Source organism: Cnephaeus nilssonii, assembly GCF_951640355.1.
Source record: "Cnephaeus nilssonii genome assembly, chromosome: 10".
Classification (NCBI taxonomy): domain Eukaryota; kingdom Metazoa; phylum Chordata; class Mammalia; order Chiroptera; family Vespertilionidae; genus Cnephaeus; species Cnephaeus nilssonii.
Genome location: NC_137081.1, coordinates 56,384,449 through 56,409,791, shown reverse-complemented (window position 1 = coordinate 56,409,791; position 25,343 = coordinate 56,384,449). Strand labels below are relative to the sequence as shown.

Here is a 25,343-nt window from a genome sequence, read left to right as displayed (position 1 = left end):
GGGTCTTATTTATCTTTATACTTTCAATAACACTATATGGTGTAGTACATAAGCGGAAGATCAATAATTCATTGAATAAATTATATTTTATAAAGTAATTCAGCATGTAAAATTTAATTTTTTTTATCTTAACAATACTTAAACATAATATGTTATTTTTTTCCTTGATCCTCATTTCCTGTCTTGACCGTTGTATTAGTATCACTTATTCATCTTATAACAAGTCATCCTACATCTAAGTGGCTCAGTGATTTTTAAATTTCTTGCAATTCTAGGATGCAGGGAGGCTCTGCTGCTGGTCTTGCCTGGCTACTCAGGTGGCTGCAGTCAGCAGTTGGTCAGATCACTTTCTAAGAGGGCCTGTCTTCAGATTCTGAGGTCTTGGCTGGAGTGGCTGGGACCCTGGGCCTCTGCACCATGGAATCTTTTAATCCTGAGCTCATTCATAGCACAGTGATCTCAGAAGACAAAGCAGCAGGGCCTTTTAAGATTGAGCCTCAGATGTTGCACAAGATCACACCTGTCACATTCTAAAAGTCTCAAGAGGCCAGCCCTACATTCAAGGGTGGGTGGTGGACTTCGCCTCTTCCTGAGAAGACAGGAAAAGCACAGTGACCTGGAGTTACTCTGTATGCATTTCTTCCCACTAAATTAAATAAGACAATTAGTACAATCTTATTTGCTTCAGCTCCTCACTCCTCTCTTGTGGATATCATGTAGAGTTTAGACTTAATCTTCAATTTTCTGAATTAATTGCTTAGCACTCTTTCTTGTGCCCTAATCCTTCCTCTTTCAAATGCGCTATTTGGTTGCAGAACTTCCTTTAAAACAGTGGTTCTCAACCTTTCTAATGCTGCGCGACCCTGCTAACAGTTCTCAACCTGTGGGTCGGGACCCACAGGTTGAGAACGGCTGCTGTAGAGCCTAAGACCATTGGAAAACACAGATATTTACATTACAATTCATTAACAGTAGCAAAATTACAGTTATGAAGTAGCCACGAAAATAATTTTATGGTTGGGGGTCACCACAACATGAGGAACTGTATTAAAGGGTCGCAGCATTAGGAAGGTTGAGAACCACTGCTTTAAAAGATTGTTGAAATACTTACCTGGCAGGGGAGATACCATGATCACGAAGGTGGTTTTCCCAGGGCGAGGCTTATCCATTGCACTCCGGATGTGCTGACCCCTGCGATTTCCCCAAATGTGGGAAACTCGACTGCATAATTTATGGTAGTGGGGGACTGCGTTCGCGCTCTCTCCTGAAAAAAAAAAAAAAAGATTGTTGAAGCCACACACTTTGAGTCCTGGTATGTCTTAAAATGCCTTTATTTTGACTTCATATTGGAATCATAATTTTTGTTTAGCATCGGAAGCTATTGCTATATCTGCTGTAGTTGATAGGAGGTCTGATGCCAAACTGATTCTCATTCCTTTGCAAGCAGTTTGTTTTTCCTCCACGGTAACAGTTACAATCTTTTCTTTGTCCTTGGAACCAAAAAATTTCCATGGATTGGGTTTGTCTACATGTAGTTTATCTGTTTCATTTAATTTCTTCACTTATTGGCCCTTCTTAAATGATTCGTGTTTAGCTCTCAGAAATTTTCATTTAAGTTTTTTTTGGTATTTATTCTCCTTTTTTCCCCTCTTTTTAGTACTGTTAGTAAATAAAGATAATGCCAGGATTTAGTCTATAGTCTCCAAATGATTTATCTTTTTCATCTCTTTTTCTTTTAGTCCCCAAGAGAATTTTTTAGGTCACTCTTATGGAATACACTTTAAAAAACATTATTCATTCCATTGATTGAGATTTTTGTTTTTAGCCTGTAACTTTTTTTTTTTAAGGTCTCTGGCTAGTTCTCTTTCATGCATACAGCTTTTGATTGAAACACAAAGGATATTCTATCTATTCCATTTGTTCTGTTTAGGGAATTTGGTCTCTTGGACATCAGTCTCTGGCTAAGGCCCTGTTCTGTCTAGATCACTCCTTTGCTCGTGGCAGCTGTGTGAGCATGTGCAGGACAGAGGCTGGCCACCGAGCTGCCCTATCTTTCTACCCTTGAGCTTCTGATTTTGACCTATACCTAAGAGCCTAGAGTCTGCTATTCATGACTCTGAAAAACTCTCCCATCAACTGCTCCAACCTCTAAAGCAGCCCTTTTCTCTTTTGTGTTACGGTTTCCTTGGGTTATTTTGTTGTAGGGCTGCAGCCATTATTTTTCTGACTTTTTGGTACATTAATGGCCTTTTTAAAATTTCTAGACTAATTTTCTTATCCTAAAAAAAGAGGAAATACCTTTTCTTTTATTCCATGACATTGTGAATTGAAAGAGTGGACGTGTATATCCATCTTGTCTCTTGATCCAGTTATCTCCCTCAGAGTTTTAACTACATCCTTACACTATTATCTCCATTGAGTCTTTTTTTTTAAAGTATATTTTAATTGATTTCAGAGAGGAAGGGAGAGAAGGAGAGATAGAAACATCAGTGATGATAGGGAATCATTGATTGGCTGCCTCCTGCACACCCCACACTGGGGATCAAGCCTGCAACCTAAGCGTGTACCCTTAACCGGAATCGAACCAGGGACCCTTCAGTCTGCAGGCTGACGCTCTATCCATTGAGCCAAACCAACTGGGGCTCCATTGAGTCTTTTTTACATCCTTCAGCATGCCAGGTTTCTCCTTTCTCCTCACTAACATGCTACAAAGAATCCCACCTCCTAAGAAAAAAAGTGAACCTGTAGCACTTTCCAAAAAGAGACTTTCATTTTCCCTTCTTTGCTGTCCATAAGAAAGATTTTCTTTGGAAAAGTTGAAAATAGCAAAGTGAAATCTATATTTATCCAACACAGAATTTTCACTTTTTATTAACAGTTTTTCAATATGTACCTATTGTTAGAGAGACAATATCAACACTTGGCATAACTCCAGGGAGCACCATTCACATAGAATACAATGAGAACTGCTGCCTCCAGGAGTGAGCAGTGCTGACCCTGAGGTTATGTATTAGCCAGGGGGTTATTTTCAGAAATTTTAATTCAGTGGAATATGGGGTTGAGAGCATTCTGTTTTGTAATGAAAACCCCTTATTATTGAAATGAATAAAATTGTATTTCGTGTAGTTTTATAACCAGAAGTAGTTTAGTTGAAAAGCATTTTGCCATTCCTGTGGTTATATATTAATGTCTCAATGTAGTATGAATTTGCAATTTTCTAATTACTAATGAGGTTGAGCACCATATTTATTGGCCAGGTAGATTTGATAGGGGCAGAAATAGAATGTTAGGGAACCAGGTAGAATTGTAAGAAATATTAATCATGCTCTGTTAACTGTGATTGTTTTGTTCTGATTAAAGAAGGCACATTGTAACCTGGCTGGCAGCAGCACATGGGAGCTGGGAGCTCACCTGGAAATGCAGCCCATCCTCCTCAGTTGGAGCTGCCTATTATCATGGAAAGATAAACAACTTTGTTGCAGAAACTAGAATAGCCAGCCCTTTGCAGATCCCCAGCCCTTGCATATCACTAAGCCCTTTGAAGATCCCCAGCCCTTTTGCATACTTGCAGGCCTTTGTAAATCTCCAGCCTGCTTACCTGTTAACTGCACATTTGGCATACCCTTTGGCTACTTCCCCATGTAATCTTTGTACTTCTACCCAATATAAGCAGTTGGTTTATGGTGGGGTGCAGAGCAGATTTTTGTGGATGACTTGTTGCTTTCCCATACTGCTGGCAATCCTATATAATAAAACCCTAATATGCAAATCGACCGAATGGCAGAATGACCAGTCCTCCCCCCCACCCGTGCACAAATGTCGTGCACCGGGCCTCTAGTATTGGAATAAACGCTCATATATGATTCAACCGTGTCTCTGCTGAATTGGCTCAAGTAGTGACAGGCAGCATGGACCCATTGTTTGTCTGGTTACGTTTATATTGCATTGTGTGCCCACCACCAAAAGTCAAATCATTTTCCATCACCATATATTTGGTCCCCTTTACCATTTACTAATTCTCCCACTCCCTTCCCTCTGGTAACCAGCATACTGTTGTCTGTGTCTGTGAGTTTCAGCTTTATATCCCACCTATGAGTGAAATTATATGCTTTAGCTTTTTCTGCCTGACTTATTTCGCCTAGTATAATATTCTCAAGGTCCATCCATGTTGCCCCAAATGCAGTATTGCATCTTTGGCTGATTAGTATTCCATAATATATACTAGTATGTGCCACATCTTTATCCAGTCCTCTATCGAAGGACACTTTGGTTGTCTCCATGTCAACCAAAGTGTCCAGTGAATAATGCTGCAATGAATAGAGGGGTGCCTGTATCTTCGTGAATAAGTGTTTTGGAGTTTTTCATGTAGATACCCAGAAGAGGGATAGCTGGGCCATACAGTAACTCTATTCTTAATTTTTTGAGGAACTGCCATACTGTTTTCCATAGTGGCTGTACCAGTTTACGTTCCTACCAGCATTGAATGCGGGAACCTTTTCCTCCACAACCTTTCCAGCATTTGTCTTGTTGATAATAGTCATTCTAACAGGTGTAAGGTCGTATCTCATTGTACTTTTGATATGCATGCATGTTCTAAATCTAAAAAATGTAAAACATTGTATCTCTCATAGCAAATTAGATTTAAGATACAATGACAGTCTGCTTTGCTCATATTATGTAAACATTTTTTCTAATTCTTTAACTATTTTCTTTTTTTGTATTACATGTTAAATGTAGACTCTAATAGATATTTTTTTTAATTTTTATTTTTGAAAACGATACATTTCCTGTAATGGAAGTCTTGTGGTAATATATTTCCTCAGCTTCTATATGTCTAGAGAAGTTTTTATTGCTCTTTCATATCTAAAATAAAACTTTGCTGGATGTATTATTCTAGGCTGATAAAATCTCTCTTTCAGTAGTTTAAATATTTGTTTCCATTCTCTTCTAGCTTGTAGAGTTTCTGTCGAGAAGTCTGATGATAACCTAAGGGCTTTCCCTTATAGGTTTCTTTCTTCTTTTCCCTGGTTGTCTTGAGAATTCTTTCTTTGTCATTAATTTTTATAGTTTTAATACCCTGTGTATTGGAGAAGGATTGTGGTAATTAGGTTTCTATTTGCTTCTTGGACTTGAGAATCTAGCTCTTTCCATATTCAACTATTTGTTTGAATAGTCTCTTCGTTCCCTTTTCCGTCTCTTCTGGTATGCCTATTATTATGTCAGTCTTCTTAAATTTATTGAGAGTTATTTTGTGACCTAACATGTAATGTATCCTGAAGAATGTTCCATGTGCACCTGAAATGAATGTGTATTCTGCTGTTTGGGATGAATGTTCTATCCATCTTGTCTAATGTGTCACTTAAGGCAGGTGTTTCCTTCTTTATTTTCTCTCTGGATGATCTATTTTTCATGGTTAGTGGGGTGTTAAAGTTCCCCACTATCACTGTTATACTGTCAATCTCTTTTGTCATATCTGTTAATATTTGCTTTATGTATTTAGATACTCATATTTGGGAGCATAAGTTTACAAGTGTTATAGCTCCTTCCTTTATTGAATCCTTTATTATTATGAAATTCCCTTCCTTGTCTCTTATTGCAGCCTTTGATATAAGTATTGCTACCCCAGATGGGTTCCCCCCCCCTTATTTACATGAAATATCTTTCTCCATCCCTTCACATTCAGTCTGTGTGTGTCTTTAAATCTGAATCTGAAGCGAATCTCTTGAAGGCAGCATATGTACAGATATGTTTTTATTTATTCAGCCACTCTATGTCTTTTGATTGGAGCATTTAATCCACTTATATTTAAAATAATTATTATTAAGCATGTACTTATTGCTATTTTGTTAAATGTTTTCTGGCTGTTTTTGTAGGTCTTCTCAGTTCTTTTTCTCTTGCTCTCATCCCTGGTGATTTGTTGACTTTATTTCCAGCCCCTTCTCTTAAATTTTTTTGTGTGTATCTATTATGGCTTGTGGTTACCTAAGATTCATATATAACAACCTATGTATATAGCAGTGGATTTTCAGTTGCTGGTCGCTTAAGTTTGACACATTATTAAAGCACTACATTTTTACTCCCACCCTTAACAAACTTTTAAAATTCTATATTACTAATATCTTACTTTGACTAATTAAAATATTCATGCTTACTTTCTGCCCTTCATTTTTCTTAGGCATCATTATTTTACCTATTTTGAAATAGTCATTAACCATCATAACATGAGTGTTCAAAATGAAATGATGAGATGTGTGTTATACTCCAGATTATTAGTTCAAAGAGGAGAAATGTGTAGACTCCCAATTTATTTTGCTGGATAAGATGAAACAAAGTATACTTAGTATACTTTGACCAAAAATTACCAGTAAGGAGAGTAGAAAGGAGTAAAGAGAGGAAAATTTAGTATCTATTTGATATTTTATTCCAGAGAGATTTATCTCAGAGATGATTTTTGTGGATTAGTATCATCTGTGGTAAAAGGGATTAGAGGTACTGAATCATAGGTTGTTGCCTATATACTGTGTTACATCAATAGCCATATTATATCCACAGCCTTGAGAATCAGTAATCACACTGGATATATGTGGCCTGCAGTCTTGAGCAAAACATTTTCTGTTAATCAATTATAGTTTGCTATAAGATTGAGATATACATATGCACACACGCACACAATTACACTAAATTTCACATAAACACTTAGCCTTTCAAAAAGTTGCTCAAAAGAATGCAGCTCAACCAAATGATAAAATTAGACCTGGATAAAGAGGAAATTTAATCAGTAATAACTGTGATAAAATGAGAACTCACTTGTTAGAGTTGGTCACAAACTCATCTCTGAGCTTCCTTGGTACAACCAGAGAGAGACACAGCACTAAGATTTCCAGTACTCATCAAGCCCTCAGGAAAAGCAGCGCTTCTGGCCTTCAATTGCCTTATTACAGGAAAGTGTGATGTGATAGACAGGTGTTCTGAAAACTCCTCAGTAACCTTCACATTAATTTAGAATGTAGATGTCTTATCTTATTGGTAGCCTCAAAATTCTGAGAATTCCTATTTCTTCATACCCAATGAAGGATCCCTTCTGTACCATCACACTACTAGATCTTCTGAGCTGTGATTAACGACCTCTCATGATGGGGAATATAGCACCTTTGGAGGCCAATCAATTTTTGAAATTTTGGACATTTGAGTGCTCCAAAAGGAAAGACCATCCTGGGCTTGCCCTCATGGCTCCAGACTTTAACTTTGATTAAAAGTAATACAATCATTAGCCAAATTTGACTCAGTGTATAAAGAGGATAATAATATAATCTGATACAAGTTTGTTACAAACATTAGTTTTTGCTCTAGCTCTGAAGATCATAGCCTAAAAAATCTAACCTTGTTTGTCCATGGCAGTGCTTGTAGTTAATCTGCTTTTTTTTTTTTCCTGGTCAGAATTTCTCTTTGGTCTATTAACTGTTCTTCCTGTGTCCCTTGCCAAGGCTTGAGCTCATAAGAAACTGGCGCTATCGTTCATTTCATCTCCATACCTGTGTCTGGGAATAAGGACTGAGTCCCTTTACTATCCTCTTTTGAATGAATATACATGTGTCCATTCCTGCTAATATGCCACCCATAACTGAAAGAGGATGTGTCCCAAGGAGCCTGAAGGAGAGTTGTGTGCTCATTTGTCCCCTTCTTTCTATTATCTTAAATACTAATATCAGTACAGTATAAGATCACCGTGGCTGTAGAGTAGCCTTGTCTCATTCATGGCTCACTCATTCTCTCTTGAACCTAAAGTATCTACATCTTTTCCCCAATGTCCTGCTGAGCTAACCAAAACACAAGACCTGACATTTACTCCTATTTTATCTTATAGAGGCAGCTCATTACTGTAGTTTAGCAATGTTATTCATATTTTAATTTTATATTCTGGTAAATTCAATATTCTCAACATTATTGAAGAATTTGAGGATGCCTGTCTATTATTATTATTTACATTATGGCTATAGTTTTGGTTAGATTGTGTAAATATTAGACCTCCCTGGCATTACATTAGAAATCTCTATAGGGTGATATTTTTCATTCAGCTATTTAAAGATCGTGAGAATCAGTAGTAGCCTGTGCCAGCCCCATTTTTGTGCTGCTTATAATGTCGGAGGTGCTTTCTAACATGATGCAAGCCTCCCTGGAGTCTAGACACACTGCATTTCCGTGGTTACATTGCCAAAGACAGAAAGTAGACCAGCATAACGTGACTTTTCTTTGGTATGCCTCTTTTTAGTTCTTGCACATCGTCTCTTGGATAAAATCCTTTTTTTAAGAATCTCACCTAAGATCTATGTCTAGCTCTCTAGTTTGTAACATGAACAGAGTCTACTTTCTGCTTTCCAAAAACAGAATTGGCATTTTCCTACTTCCAGTTTTCTGTGATTCTCCAGAGAGCCCCCAAATGGTCCAGAAGCCTATTTGCAAGTTTCCCCAGGTTCCTAGAATGTTATCATTGAAGTCAGGCAAGTTGAGGTCACTGAGGCCTAATTTTTCACCGTCTCTTTGCCACATAAGTACTCAGTGCTTTTTTCCTTTGCTCTAGTGGGAAGATGTTATAATATTTTTCTGTGACTCTAATCTTTGCTTGGGTCCTGCAGCTCTTTAAATTGTTATGAGAACTGCAAGAAAATGGACAACCTTAATAGGTTTATAACTTGTCATTATTGCGGTATCCCTCCTTTGCCCAGTATTGGTTGTAGTATTTGGGGGCTGTTCCAGAGATGAGGGATGGGGAAATTGTCTCACCCTCAGTTATGCATGGGTACTGTGGTCATCATTCTTCATCTCATGTGTGTTAGTGATTACTGGTAATGTCTCCTAGTCTTTGAGGAATCAGAGAATAAAAACATCATCCCTGCCTGTGAAAATCCTCTGCTGCTGAGTAGTATCTTCTTTTACAAAGGTATAAACTCTACAACCTCTGTCCATTAGCTTCTGTGCTGTTATTCCATCGCTTGCATCTTGCTGTACTTTGGCTTGATCTATTCATATTTTGCTGCCTCGGCTAGATGATGAGTCACTAGTGGTCAGTGACCTGCCTTGTGCCTGTGTCCCCTTAGCACCCCCCCTGAGTACATGGTCAAAGCAGTCCTCAGAAAATGCTCATCCAGTTTCATCAATTCTGGACAAAGTTATCATGATAAGTATCGTGAAATTGTGGTACACCAGAGTGATGGGATCTAATTACAATAATAGAATTCTGTATCTTTCTTTAAGCAGTAAGGCTCCTGCTCTCTGTGGTAAAGAATTAATAAGTACTTTCCCAGTGATGTTTCTAGATCTCCTTTTCCAGATTCTCTTTGTTCACTGAATTTTTGCTTCTCTCTTTCTAACATATTGGTTATTTCATGGTATTATACTCTTGACATTTTAAATTTTTGATTCTTGGCATTATTTGTTCACTGTTGCATAGTAACATTTTTGTTCTTTGCAACCATCTGCTTATTTTAAGGTGTGTAATTTTTCAATGGCATGGAATACTTTTATATCTTTAAATGTTTTAGAGACTAATCTAGGATCTTTATGTGCATTATTTTTCTTCTTGGTAGACCTCATATTTTGTCTTTAATGAGCACTCAGTAAGTGCAGAAGTGAGTTATTTTATAGTTGATGATATTTGAAGTGTATTTTACGTACTAAAATGTAGATTGTCATAAAAATCATTCCATTTGTTGTATAAAGAATTAGTAAGGCCATTTTTTATAAGTGAGGAAAGGGGGGCTCAGTGAGGTCCTCACTTGTCCATGATGACTTAGGTTGTGATCCTAGCCCTATTTATTCAGGTCTGAAATGTCTCCTACTGCTCATACTTGAGGAAACTCCTTGCCAGCTATGTGTCCCTCTGAGCCTTGGGCACCTGGAAATCGGAGATGGAAAATTCACCTGTTAGAGCAGAAACTTGTCAGACCCATTACCTGTTTCAACCTGTTAATATGACAAGAATAAAGCAACCACTCACAGAAACCTGGAGCCTAGAACTATTTCCACTGATGTGGAAGTCAGGAGAGTAAGAAAAGAAATAAGTTGGAGTTTCAGGTGGTATGCACCTCCCCACCTCCCCCCCCCCTTTTTTTTTTTTGAACAGATTATGATTTTGGGGAAAAACAATAGTAGGCTGATACTGAAATTTGAAGGAATGGGGAAATAAAATCCCTAGATTCTACTACAGAATTGAACGTTATAAAGGTTTGATACAAAATTAAATACAACAGTAGAATAATTTTTAGTAGAAAACTATGAATAATGTCAAGAACAGTATTTATGTTCTTAGATATCTGTATATGAGTATACAGAGTAAAACAGTGAACAAATAAGGACTCATGAGCATCATAGCACTTGGTTAGATTTGCCTAGTGCCTAGAACCAGACATGGAAATGATGGTCGTCCTTCATCCACATTCACACTTATTCAGCAAACATTAATTGAGCACCTATTATGTATGCCAGGCTAGTTTCACAGTATGGTAGATAGATTGTGCTCTCAGGTTAATGGTCAGAGAGACTGACATGTTAAACAGGTTATTAAAATATTTACAACATTTTAGGTGGGTATCTTTTCCTAATATTTTTTAAACTTGTAAAAAGTCTGCATCAGGTCAGTAAGTCTCTGGTAAGCACATCACTCTGTGTGTGTGTAATCCTAGGAGAGGCACTTGTCTTCTGCCCAGAACTTAATCTGCTGTCATGAGCTGTGGGCCTGACAAATGGTTTCTCTTGTCAACAGCTCCCTATAGCCATTGTCATCTTTGACTAATCTGATTCTTCTAAGGAAACCAAACTAACTGTAATATTCTACCAAAGATATCATTATTAACTAGAGGCCCGATGCACAAAGATTTGTGCAAGCATGGGCCTTCCTTCCCCTGGCTGCTGGCACTGCCTTCGCCTTGGCCAGAGCCACCTTTCCACCTTCCCACGCTGCCCAGAAGCCCAGAGCAGCTGGAGCCTTGGGGAACGCCTGTGTCATCACCATGGTGATGACACAAGTGTCCCGCCCCCGGCCACTAGGCACCTGTGTATGCAAATCAATCCACCAGCTTTGCTGGGTTAATTTGCATACTCACTCCTGATTGGCTGGTGGGCGTTGCGAAGGTACGGTCAATTTGCATCTTACTCTTTTATTAGTGTAGATAATTAAGCCTTGCATTTCTTATAAGTACCGCGCGCTAACCGATTGCGCCACTGGAGATCCCCTTGCATTTCTTTTAAGTACAGCAGACTTTTGTTTATGTTCAAGGCTTCCTTAAGTTTTGTAACCTTTTTTTCTATTGCCTAAGCCTCTTCTGTAATTGGTACAGCATTTGTACATTTGTAGCTGTCTTCTTGTGTGTATACTTTTCTGAAAACTGGCTCTTATAGCAAATATAGAGTGTTTATTGTTATTTGTTTCATAAGAATCATATTTACTTATTGGTTATCTGATTACAAGGCTTGCCAATTATTTAACAAGCTCCTAACAACTTTATTGTCCTTAGTATATTTTTAATTTAAGAGCCTTCCTTTCCAACCCTTTTCATGTCATTTTTTTTTTACTATGATGTCTAAATATTTTCTTAGTATTTTTTATCATTACATTTAAATTTATTTTTTAATATTTGGTACTACTCACTATACATTTGGCCCTAGATGTTGACTTCTAAAAATCAAATAGCCTTGGGTATTGTGATCATTATGTACTTTCTAGGAACCATCTGCAGATCCTCAGAGGAGACCTGGAGAAAGTGTTAACTCTTTTCCTGCTTGATTGCAGGAGGAATGCCAGCTCCTGAGCAGGCCTCACTGGTGGAGGAGGGGCAGCCACAGATCCGCCAGGAAGCTGCCTGCACTGGCCCAGGCATGGAACCCGAGACCACAGCCACCACTATTCTAGCTTCTGTGAAGGAGCAGGTACATCCTCTTACTGGAATTTGCAATTAATTATTTCTTCAATGCCTTTAAAAATTAATCTTTGGATGTGTTTTAAATTTGTCTAACGTCCTTGACGCCTTCACGTTTTCTAATTATAAGGTGTTTACATCCCTGAGTACATTGGGATGACTGGCATGTAGAGCTGCTCCAGGTGCCAGTCAGAATCGGAACATGCAGGATACTTGTGCGTCTGCAAGTAAGGACAATATTGATGGTGATCGGTGTCTGTCTCCCCCATTGCAGAGTGTGTGCATGCGCGCAAAGCTTTGTCAAGCGTAGTCACGTTGTTAACTTCTCTGCCAGGACTCTGGCAACTTTTGGCCTGTAGTGTTGAACCTTTAACATGGGTATTATCTAGGGCTGTCTCTGTGATTTTTGGATAAAGGCTATATTTGTTGTGTTTGTCTGAATCAAAGTATATTCATTTTGTGAGCTAGTGTTCTAATACTTGTCAAACTGTGCCAGTTTGCTTCAATGTCATATTTATGTTGTTTTTCTTAAGGCCCTTAATACTATTTATCCTTCAAACCCAAGTAGCCTTCTAAATTAGAACTTATCTGTTATGCTTAGAGATTGGAATTCCTAAATTTAATTTTTTATGCTTTAAAAGTTTAATAAAGTGAATGTAATGTTAAAGACACAGAGATGGACTTCTGTCCCTCCCTTCAAAACAAAACAAAAATATACACCATTTGTGAGAGTTATTGTGTTGGATATAATCTAACTAAAAACTTAAAAATCTTATGATTAACCCCCTGGGTCATTTTTTCTCAAGAGATACAAATGTAGATGTATATTTGCTGGAGTATTCTTTTAAAAATCAATATTGGCAGTTCAAATGACCACTGAGTACAAATAGTAAAGAATTTTTTAATACCTCATTTATTTACTGTTGCTGTAAAGTAGGTGTGTGTTATGAATGATACTCCAGAACTATGACATATGTCTGACATTAGAGCTGTGTTTTCAAGAAAAATGATTTCACAACTTATTCTAATATCAAGATGTCAAAATATTTACCATTCCTCCTAGAAATTAATTTATAAACATCCCACAACGTAAGAATTTGAGAAGACAAGAAAATTGTATTTGGTACTGTTTTTGTTTTTCACCAAACCATAAATTATCTAAGCTTCTCTCACCTTTAGGGAGGGAAAAGGAACTCTTTTTTTGATTTTGATTTTTTATAGTACTTCATGGTTGTCAAGATTTGACCCAAGGAGCTGTAAAATGAAAAGAGTCTGATTTATTTGGGGCTCTTAAAGTATACTGCGTTCTTGTGAAATATGATGGTAAATTTATCAAAAGGCCCAGAACTGACTTAAAACTAGAAACTGTTTTCAGTAACCATAGCAGCAGGACTTTGTGTTTGTATCTTGAGACCAGATACCCTGCATGTTGAGGACAATTGGAAACCTATCATCAATTTGGCACTGTAGTTCCTTGATGGCTTCAGATGCCTTCTAAGTTTTATCTTTTGGCAGTAAGTAGTGTTCTGAATGGATATTGTCTGGGGGATAGCCAAAAGCGTTCCATTTTTTCAAGATAGCTAAAAAAACCAAACCCCCCAAACCAGATATTTGTTGTTTATTAGGAGAATTACCTTATGTCTCCTGTATTATTTTGTTAGTAGAAGGATATATTCTACTCTTTGCTTCCATTCCTGTTCTAAAATTTTGAGTTCATTAGTATACATTTATAGTTTTCATTCTTAATTTCTTTTAAAGTTGCTTTTTCAGTATTTAAATCATTTTAAAGTCAATGGTCAGTCAGTATTTCAATCATTCAAGCCAAGACACTGTATCTATCTCTTGTTCCAAGATACTCGTCCAACTTTAAATAACTGTAGCTCGCATAGGGTTTTTGTGGCACCAGGCAACATATTCTGATTTCTCTGTAGTTGGCATAAAAATTTCTTAGGACTTTCCTAAAATATGTCACTCCCTATTATCTGCCCAGTGAGACAGAGTTATATAGAAATAAGAAACCTAATTACTATTCATCTTATATATTTGATTTTATTAGTCTGTTAGTCAGAATGTGACATTCTCAGTCTTATTATACTTAAATGGAATAGTTAATATTAGATTATGTCCTTGATCATGTATTGTATCAATAGAACCATATTCTTCGGTGGGCTGCATAATTATTTAAATACTAGAGGCCCGGTGCATGAAATTTGTGCACAAGGGGGGGGGGGTCCCCTCAGCCCATCCTGCACCCTCTCCAATTGGGGGATGTCCAACTGCCTGTCCCTAGGATCGGGCCTAAACCGGCAGTCGGACATCCCTCTCAGAATCTTGGACCACTGGCTCCTAATTGCTCACCTGCCTGCCAACCTGATCGCCCCTCACTGCCTCTGCATGCTGGCCTGATTGCCCCTAACTGCGCCCCCCCCCCCCCCCCCCCGCCAGCCTGGTCGCCCCTAACTGTCCCCCGCTGCTGGCCAGGTCGCCCCCAACTGCCTCCTCCCTGCCATCCTGGTCACCCCCAACTGCACCCCCCCCCCCCCTTGCTGGCCTGGTCGCGCCCAACTAACCCCCCCGCTCCCCGCCCGCCTGGTCACCCCACACAGCCTGCTGTTCAGTTGTTTGGTCGTCCCTCACTAACCCCCCTGCTGGCCTGGTTGAAGGCAGCCATCTTGTGAGTGTGTGAGGGTCACTTTGCATATTACCTCTTTATTATATAGGATATGCCGTACTACTATGCAATGCTCATAGCCCTGGATTGATGGTATCAGCTCCACTGATCTCAAAGAACAGGCCTTGTTTGATGGCAGCCGTATCTCAGGAAGGAAGTTTCCTTAGGGTACGGAAGGAAGAGACTCTGCAGTGCAACTGGATGGATGGTCTGGGTTCCTGTCCTGGCCCCACTACTTACTGTGTGATCTTGGAAAGATTTCTTAACCTCTCTATGCCTCCGTTTTTCGGTAAAATGAGGATAATAATGGTTATTGAGGGCACTTGCAACAGTGTCTGGCACTTAGTGCTCTTAGTAAGGATTAATATTACTATTGTCATCTTCATTATCACATAAAGAGAAAAAGCTCTTCTTATACTGTTTTTAAGTATATACAGGGGTTCAGTGAGCCTTCTTTTGGACAATTGATGTGAAAACAAGGAAACATTCTGAATACTGGGCCATATTTCTGCTGTGACAATTTTTCACTTCTGCATGGTATTAAACTTCCAAACCTTATCATGTTGGTCTCACAGATTAGAACAGTTTTAGGTATGTAGTATAAGAAATAGAGCATGTGAAAATATTTTTTTTAACGTGCTGATTTTGTGCAACCCCAAACGTAACATAATATCAAGGCATTTGGTTAAATAATTGGGAAATGATATCTTTTAGTACACAACTGAATTTTGAGGGAAAAGGTGTGGTTTCTTGAATAAAGCACATTCAAGCCACTAAAATAGCTTCCTTGCTACATACTTCCTTGCTACCCCAACCCCCTGACCCCTCAGGGCCAATTTATAAAATAGTTGGGAAGGAAATGGCAGGCAACCAGAGTGGTCTTGTTAACAAATCATTGGTCTATTACTATATGAAATTGGTTTTAGATTGTCATAAAACAATTAAATCTTCCTCTGCCTGGCTACATGGTGACACTTTTCTGGGATCTAGAAGCCAGAAACTGTTCCTATTCCTTGACAAAATGCTGATATTCACATTCCCCTCTCTTTTGTAATGTGATAACCTTTCATATTTATGTCAGTCACATAGATGCATACCTGTGCAATTATATATTTAAAGTCCTTGCTCTTTGGCAGATAAAAGAAGGAGCCTACTTCTGTTCAAGTGCTACCTCTTTCCTGAAGCCACCTTCACCCACCTGCAGTCAAATCTCCCTCCTGACCTATAGCACTTTATACCCCTATTGTGACTTATCCCATGCTCCTTGGGATTATAAAATCAGCTACCTGAGGACAGAGCCATGTTTTATACATTGTTTCACACATGTTACCAGCCCCTTTTATATAAGTGATTGTTCAAGAAGGGAATGGATGACTAATACTAGCTATCACATTGTCTCCCACTGCCAGACTGTTTTGTGAAGATAATGGGACCTGGAGCCACATTCATAGAAACTTTACTAAGCAAGAGAATCTCAAACAGCACCCAGAAAACTAATTACCTAGCTGTACATTCTTGTCTCTAAGATAGCATGAATTGCATTTATCCATACTGATCTAGGAATTAAATCCAGTCTCTGCGTGAAGCAAACTAAAATTTTATTTTATAGTGATGGTCTAATAATGGCATAAGGTTAGGTATTTTATCTCCCATATAACTTAGCTGAATTACGTGTAGGAAATAAAAGGATGTGACTATCTTGGTGATACCAAAGAATATCTACCATCATCCTCTATACCAGGTTATATAGATAACCACTAAAGAAAAGTCTCTCAGTTAAGGTACATGCTTGAGAGAAATATAGTCAACCCGTGGGAATAACGAAGCAATGTGATCCTTGGACTTGAATCCGAAATTACAGGAAATGTCAATTGAACTTTAAGCTACCAGTTTGCTGTAATCAGGATCATCATTTGGCAGGTCCTACTGTTCAGCTCAGCTCTTAGTAAGAGTCCAGGAGTCCATGATGAATGCAGATGTTGGAAACAAAGACTTAAAAAAATAATAATTATTTTTATTGATTTCAGAGAGGAAGGGAGAGAGAGAGAAACATCAATAACGAGAGAGAATCTTTGATTGGCTGCCTCCTGCATGCCCCCTACTGGGGATTGAGCCCGCAACCCGGGCATGTGTCCTTGACCGAAATCAAATCCAGGACCCTCATTCCGCAGGCTGATGCTCTGTTCACTGAGCCAAACCAGCTAGGGTGGAAGCAAGGAATTTTTTTTTTAATCCTGATAGTTTTCAATTATCTGGGAAATTTAAGAATGGTCTAGGACCTAGCTTAATATCGTATATACAGTAAGATAAAGAAATGTGGCCAAATGTGATATCTTCAGAGCTCCTGCTGCCATCCCTGCGACTTAGTCAGAGGTGTCAGCTGACTTCACAGGCACAAAGGAAGCAGTTGGCCATGGCTGTTATTATCAATTGGGAGAGGAAAATACTCTTTAAAAGACCATATGGCCAATCATGGATAGGGTTAGCAAGTATAATTCATACCTCTATATAGAATGTAAGTTGATTTACGTTTGTAAAATTACACATGTACTATGTATTATACTCTTTTGTTTTCTGTCATGAAGTTGCTTGAATAATTGAGATCTCTATTTGAACTTGGCCATACCCAGGCACTCTTAACTTCCTTTCTGTTGTTCTCTCACAAACCACATTCCTTATATTTGGTTTATGATTTAAGAAGTTTGGAATCCAGATGGAAGGTTGAGGCCATTCTAGAAAGTATGAAATGGTAAGCAAGGAAAGATTTGGTAAAACATAATAATTTTATTTGTACTTCTCTTACTACGATGAAGTCCTAATTAGATACCACCACATGCACTTTTTTTGTTATCTTTGATGAGTGAAAATTGCAGTGTTCTTCATTAGTGAGTCTCTCGAAGAGAACACTACCTTTCAGGATAATATTTCCGACTTCTGGGAAAATCCAGTTCTACCTTTGGTATTAACTCAAGTGATATTTAAATTTCAAAGAGTAAAATGAGAGTCATTAGAAATCCTTAATTTTTTGAAGATAAAATAAGGAAATTTGGAGCCCTACTGTGCCCTATTGATATTACTTCATTTTTACATGGATATGTTAGCCTTAGTAATTACACACCCTTCCTGTATGGCAGAATGCCCAGAACTGAACAAATTCCAGTACAATTATTTACTTTATTCCTCTGAAACTGAAAAACTCAACTGTTGTGCACTTGCCTTTGCAACTTCCTTTTATTTGGCCCCTACATTTATTTACAATGAAATAGTTCACTATGACACACCTCACATGCAGAAGATAGAGTTTTATTTCAGCTGTAAACAAGTGTAGTTTGTAGCCTAGCTAAAAGCCCTGTACTAGAAATACAGTGCCTGAAACTTCACATTTTTTTCTATTAGTAACTTAGTATTTTTTTTATTGGTAACTGTTAATTGTAATTATTGCATGATGTATGGTGAAGTCTCCTGTGCCTGTACTGCATCATCAAACTCAAGGTAAGATTGTGTCTTTTCTAAGTGATTTCTGTGGGATCTTAAAGTTTTTAGCTTTATCTCCTTAATATTATGGAAATGAGGTTCAAAATGAGGTCAAGTGTTAGAGCTCTTAAGACACTGGCCTGGACTCAAGAATTTTGAACCCTGATCCTTGGCTCTCAGGAAATCAGCCTTCTTAAATTGCATGTGTTGTGGTCACAGTGTAACATTTCTTCTCTTCTATGTCTTAATGATGTACTGTATCTCCCACTTCAGGTATCTCTGTGATTAAAGACTACATAGAGTGTGGCCAAAAGGTTTATTTAGTATTTGAGTATTCAAAAAAAATTTTTCCCTCAGCAACATACAGAAGTAGATTGCCAAGTTAGCTGACAACTGTTATAGCTAACATAATATTTTAATATCTGCCCATGCTTTCTGAGAGACTGACGGTTAATCAGCTGGATCTGTTAGCAAAGTTTACTAATCTTAATACATTGTTAATAGCTGAGTATTCTCTTTTGAGTCAATTGGAGACATTTTTTAGGTGCATTGACAAATCTCCAGAAATTTGAACAAACTCCATCTGGCTTTTCACACATAGCTAGATCACATATACAAGACATGAAATACATAATAGGTGCCCCCAAATATTTATTGGGTTAATGAACTTAGAATGTAAAAGTGCTCACTGTCCCCTATAGTTAGCTTATGCTTACTTTTAACTAAATAAAATATATTGATTGAAAGCTCTCTGTCCAGGAAAGGGAGGGGAGGGAAGGGGTGAGGAGACAAAGATGATGTGTTTCATACAGTTTTTACCCTCAGAAGAATGCAGAGACACAAATAGTATCATATACTTTTATGTGCAGTAATTGGACCCACAAAATCTAGAAACATGTACTCTTATCCCTTTTTTATTTAAGCAGGCTATAGATATATTCTGTAATGTATCAGTTTTATGTAAATTTGTTAACTTAGGCACTCTTAATTTTAATTTTTACCACTGAATTAGCATTACCATTCTTTTACATTTGAAAGTAATATATTATTTCTTTATTAATACTTAAAATCAACCCTGACTTTGCATGTTTAAAATGATAATTTCCTTTCCAGTTCACAATTCCTATTCAGTTAAATTATGAATATATGGAATAATTTTTCCCCTGTACATGCAAACTTTATGCTATTAAATTTGAAATGAGTGACTGCTGAGTTGGTGAGATTAAATGGATGACAGGATCATTCAACATTGAATTCTCTGCACTGCATGATCATTTTTCTTTTTAGAATCACTTCTCGAGAGAAAAATATTTCAGAAACATTTTCCCCCTCAGGTATAACCCTGAAGTTATGCCATAGCTATAGAAAAATACAGTCTATCTTCATGTTTAAGTGTACTCAATTTCTAAATTGCCATTTTTTTTACTTTTGCAGAAATGGATTAATATGGTCTTACTGCATCTGTTTCTATTTTATGAATGTATTGTTTCCAAAGTGATCAGATCTGCAAAGTAATTTAGGATAGGATTCTTTTGTTTTAGGCATGCCTAAGAAAAATCATTTAAAATGTATACTTTTTTTCCAAGTAGTTCAAAGAGATCTATTCTGAGCTTATGAGTTTTTATGTGTTCAAATCTTAATAATACAGGGGTTGCAAATAATAGAAACAGTCTGCAAGAAGATTGGAAGAGCACATGATTGAAACTTGAAGACAAATGCATGTTATACAATTAACTTCTATATAAATCATTTCAGAGATGAAAATGGCTACCATAAGTTGGAAGATAGTTTTCTTAGAATTGAGATCTCTTGGCTCTTGAAAAAAATTTAATTTTCTCTTAAAAATTAGAATTCAAGGCATTTCAATATATAGACTATTTAATATATAGACTTTTACATATGAAAATTTCTATAAAGCAGCATGACATCAAAAAAATGTTTATTATGTGGTATCACCTACCCTAATAGGCATATATCTGATTAGTAAATTTTCCTACAGTCATTCCTAAAGTCTAAATCAAGATAAAGGTCCTTCGCCACTGCATGTGAAGGAATTAATTCTTACTATTTCCTCCATATTTAGCATTTCTGTATTTTTTTTAGAAATTTATTTCCATCATAAAATTGATGTAAGCAAAATATTTTCATAAATTGTTTAGTTTTATTTTTTTTTTTTAAAGAGTAACCCTGCCCACGTGTGAACTTAATCAGCACCTTCATTTTTCTCTTCATGACCTCAGCTACCTCATGTTTCTTGCTTTAAAGCTATAACTGTTGGAAGTGGGGTAGTGTGCTGGAGTTTTCCCATTGCAACTTTTCTCATTGTTTCTTGATAAAATGAATATTGTTTTTTGTTTAATGTAAACTATTAACAGCAGGATCTTGATTTTTCTTTTATTTCAGTTAGCAAAATATAATGAGAAAGTGAATTTTTGTTAAATTATTTTATGGAAAAATATATCTTAGTAATTGCTACTGTTGGCATTATTCTAAACCAATTGATTAGAAGATTTGATGGTCTAGATAAGAACATAAAACTTACGTTTGTGTAGTGATGGATATAAACAGAATGCTATTAACACTTAGCTTATCTGAGCAACACCACAAATAGGGAAAACGTATTTTACTGATGTGAAACTATTTTTTGGTTGGTTTTTAAAATTTAACTTTTGATAAAACTTCTTTTGATTTCCTGTTAAAAACCATGAAGAGACTCACCCTATTGCTAGAACTGGAGAAGATTTCTCCTCCTCTCTGGCCAGTAGAGTGGGATTGAGAAGAGTGGTCAGTGCATCACCGGTTCCAGGCCTGTCATGAGGACAGAGAACCTACATTAGTAGCTTTACTGGGCCTGCCACTTTCTGATACAATCCAATTTTGCTCTTTTCTCTCCCTACTACATACTACTGCCATCACCAGTACCACCACCACAGGAAACAGACATTAGCCCCACTAACCCAACAAGCCTAGAGACAGTAGACTGACTACATTTTGAAATGATTTCACACATCTCTTTGCGGTGGGGACCTCTCTGTACCAAGATGATTATATGTTCTAGCTTTTAAATGCTTTCAGCATTGTTTCATTAAAAATGTAGCCCTCATGAGTCATGTGTAAGCCTGAAGAAATATCAAAGAAGTTGAGAATTTATCACTGCTACAGTGGCACATACCCATCTATAATCTATCCTTGCCTTTCATAACCTGAATACAATCCAAAGCCAATTGTAATCACACTGACTGATTTATTTGAGCTGTCAGAGCTCACATCAGTATGCTCTCTAAATGTTCCCTTTTGATATATTCCTAAACAAAAGAAGGTTAATGTAGTAATTAGGACTGTCGTATTTTATGACTAGAGCTATGCAAAAAATACGGAGCTATTTCCAATACAGTTCTTGTATCTGAAGAAGAAAAAAAATGTTCTACCTTTGAGGTCCTTTATCCCAGGCATACTAGAAATGCTCAATAAAATAAAGTAGGTTGGCTACAATATTGCAAAGCATAAGGTCCAGTTTGCTATTCTGTGGCTGTTTTAGCTAGCATTTTCATTGCTCTAAATAGATTTTTAAACATCTTGAGAAAACTGTTGACCAATACAACTTTTCATTTCCATAGCAGATTAGCACTGCAAGTTGGAAGGGCAAGCACCTCGACGGCTCAGAAAAAAAGTCAGATGGTCACCTGGGAGCATCCTCACAGCCAGCCAGCTCCTGGATCCTCTAGAAAAGGCACAGAGAGCCCTGGGGGCTTCAGTTTGCCCTGAGGACATCACTGTACCACAGTGAATACTTTTTAATTGTTACCCTCGTCTTTATTTATAGCAATAATCTGATAATCCAGGGGAGTGAGTGGCCTAGATGTGACTTGTTCCTCATAGGCATAGAACTCGGTCACTTGCACTATAGCAAGTTGACCCGGAAGGTGGGAATACAGTCTCCAGCTGAGCAGCCTTGAGAGCAGCTAAAATAATAATTTACAACCAATAATTTCTGCCATAGTCATAGTCTGCTTGGGAAGAATGTGAGTGTCCTTAAACCTGACAAGGGATGGGTCCAGGCTGCCTGTCACTACTTGTGCCAATTAAGCAGAGATAAGGTTGAATCGCATATGAGCATTTTATTTTACAAATAGAGGCCCGGTGCATGAAATTTGTGCACTGGAGGTGGGGGTGTGGCTTCAGCCCAGCCTGCTCCCTCTCACAGTCCGGGAGCCCTCGGGATGTCCGCCTGCCAGCAGTCAGACATCCCTTTCACAGTTTGGGGCTCTCACAGTCCGGGACCCCTCACTCCTTACCACCGGCCTGCAGCGGAGGAAGGAGAGGCTCCCGCCACTGCCGCTGCACTCACCAGCTGTGAGCCTGGCTTCTGGCTCATCGGCTCTGAGCCCAGCTCCTGCGGTGAGTGTCTGCCCCCTGGTGGTCAATGCGCATCATAGCGACTGGTCATTCTGGTCGTTCTGCCGTAACATCACTTAGACTTTTATTATATAGATAGTGCGGGCAGCATGGGAGAGCAGCAGGTTATCTGCTTCCCCGCACCCCCATAATCCAGCTGCTTATATTGGGTAGAAGAACAAAGAATACATGGGGAAATGGGCAAAAGGAATACGAATGGGTATAATGGTTACAGGTTACAGCAGTGTGGGCCGGGGTTGCAAAAGATGGGTGCCTCTGGGACTCCATTGTTTCAGCAAGGTTGCTAATCTTTCCATGGTGGTAGGCAGTTCTCAGATAAGGAGAATGGACCACATTTTGAGGTTAACTTCCAGGTTCTGGGGTGTACAAATCCCTGCCAGGTCAGAATGTGCTTTAATCAGAACAAAACAATCATGGTTAAAAGAGCATGATTAATATTTTTATAACTACAGCTAGTCCCCACTATTCCATTTCTCCCTCCCATCGCCAAAACCCTGGCAACCAGGCCTTGCTGTTCCTCTGTTCTCTATCTGCCTCACTCTACCCTCCTTTTGGTTAGTGTTAGGCTGAACTGAGCTGGACTTGATGTTCCTTGGTGGTCCTTTCTGGACCAGAATCAGAATCATTACACTGAGTTTTACACTTTGTGGGAGATAGTTTTGTTTCTCTATTTAACATTTGCAATAAGAAGTGCTATGGAGAGTAGAATAAAATTTCATTTCCTTGGGTTATCAATAAGTTCCCATTTTGAATTGCTTTAAGCTCTTCTCCCCGTTAAGCCTTAACATGCCAATTTTTAACATTCTACAAGTATAGATTAATTTTTTTTTTAAATCCTCATTCATCTTGTCATGCTGTTGCCATCTCGTAAAAATTGTGTAATGGAAATCAATTTGTTTTTAAATCCTCATATTGAACTTCTCATGCTATTACCATATTGAAAATTATAAAGGAAATTACTGAATATGCCCAGTATGAGTAATTAATGTTGCTGAGACTTAAGTGTTTTGTTTTTATTTCTTTACTTCTTAGTTCCTGCATTTGGAAAAATTGTACTAGGCTCTTAAATTTAAATGTATTTTTTAAAAATATATTTCATTGATTTTTTTTTTACAGAGAGGAAGGGAGAGGGATAGAGAGTTAGAAACATCAATGAGAGAGAAACATCGATCAGCTGTACCCTACAGGGGATGTGCCCGCAACCAAGGTACATGCCCTTGACCGGAATCGAACCTGGGACCCTTCAGTACGCACGTTGATGCTCTATCCACTGAGCCAAACCACTTAGGGCTTAAATGTATTTTTATAATGTCACCAGGTTTCTCTTCAGAGAACTCAGAATCGCAAGTTACATTTGTAGGCATGTTGAATACAGACACCCCCCCCCCCCCATACTGCCACCACCTGAAAACTGTTTCCTTTACGATTGAAAATGAATAAATTTCAAAGTGTAATCTCAACGGAAATATTCCACTTTAAGGAAAACAGAAGTTTTGTAATTCAAACATCTGATCCATAAGAGTAGCAAAGTTATCTATTTTATTCAGTCTTTTATTCTCAGTACCTAGTATGCACACAGGTGTAATTCAATACATGCACAGGTGTACATGTGCTTGTGGAGGTCAGGGTACTGGCACCTACAGCACTTTGAGATGTACTAAAAATTACAGTGAAAGTGCCTCCGAATAACTAGAGAGATCCTATATTTTGCTCTTTAGGCACTCAGTCTTTTTCAGTGTAGTTTGAAATACATACTTTTGTTAACTTTGTATTTTTGTAGAATATATTTTAGATGTTAAATTTGGCTAAGGCATGGGGCGTGGACAAGACGAGGAGAGAGCTCAAAGGGCAGGAAAGGATGAAGATCAGAATTAGAAGAGGAACAGTGATAGCAACAGCTGATGATCAGGGAAGGGGACAGAACAACGGGAAGGCAGGCCCAGGGATTAATGATGTCACCATCTGGTTGTGAATGTTCACAGTGATACTTTCAATTACCAAGAAAAGTGTATTCCATTTAACAAGTATTCCATTTAACAAGTCAGGAAAAGGCATAATACCTTAGGAGTATTTGAAATTAGAAAATAAATTAGCATTTGAAGGATAAGCTTTGAATATCCAGAAACTTTAGTCTCGTGGAACAGCTCTTCACTCCAAGATGATAGAGAATGAAATGTTATTAACCAGTACAAAGGATGCACGTAGCAGTTTTTAAAAGAGTGCATGAAAAGGTCATAACTAGGGAGAAAGCCACTGAGCGACTAGACTTGCTCTACCCATCTGTCTTTACCAGAGAGGCAGGCAGACTTGTTAGAATAACAGTGTGTCCTGAGCACTTACTGTGGGCCAGGCACTGTGCAAGCGATGGCAGTGTGTGTAGCTCATTTAACTCCCATCACTAAATTGCAAGAATTGTGGAGATTATCTCATTTAAGTATGAGGGAACTGAGGTGTGAATGGCTTAAGTAGCTGTTCATGGCCCCCCTTCTGCCCCCAGTTACAGAGCTTGTGCTCTTGCCAGGGCTCAGGAGGGCCATCCTAGTGGAAGGAAGCATGACCACTTCCTAGCTGTGTGGCTCCAGGCCAGCCATGTGGTGTTTCCAAGGTCTGTCTGTTGGATAATGGGGATAAGAGTAATTTATTGATGGTCTATTGCATGCAAGCATTGTGAGATACATGAGAATAAAGGGACTTAGAAACTCTCTAAATTGTAAAAGTTATTATGAAGCATTGATATGATATCATTATACTAAGCAAAATAAGAATAAAAAATGTCTTTATAGGAAGTACAGTTTTATTATGTAGCATTGTGCACTAAGAAGTAAAGATTAATTTAGTCCTCAAATATTTTCAAGTTAGACATCTAAATT

The 25,343-nt window shown here is 38.0% G+C and overlaps 1 protein-coding gene across 12 annotated transcripts in view; it reads left to right on the top strand.

The window, feature by feature from the left end:
- Nucleotides 1-25,343, top strand: part of PKP4 (plakophilin 4) — a 237,556-nt gene that overhangs the window by 68,919 nt on the left and 143,294 nt on the right. For 11 of the 12 annotated variants that reach the window (XM_079782903.1, XM_079782896.1, XM_079782901.1 and 8 more), the window contains exon 2: nt 11,786-11,922. In XM_079782903.1, the coding sequence (XP_079639029.1) occupies nt 11,791-11,922 (132 nt within the window). In that variant the 5' untranslated portion in view covers nt 11,786-11,790. Of the gene's footprint in view, nt 1-11,785; nt 11,923-25,343 lie in introns of those variants that run through there. The other variant, XM_079782898.1, reaches the window with a different exon arrangement.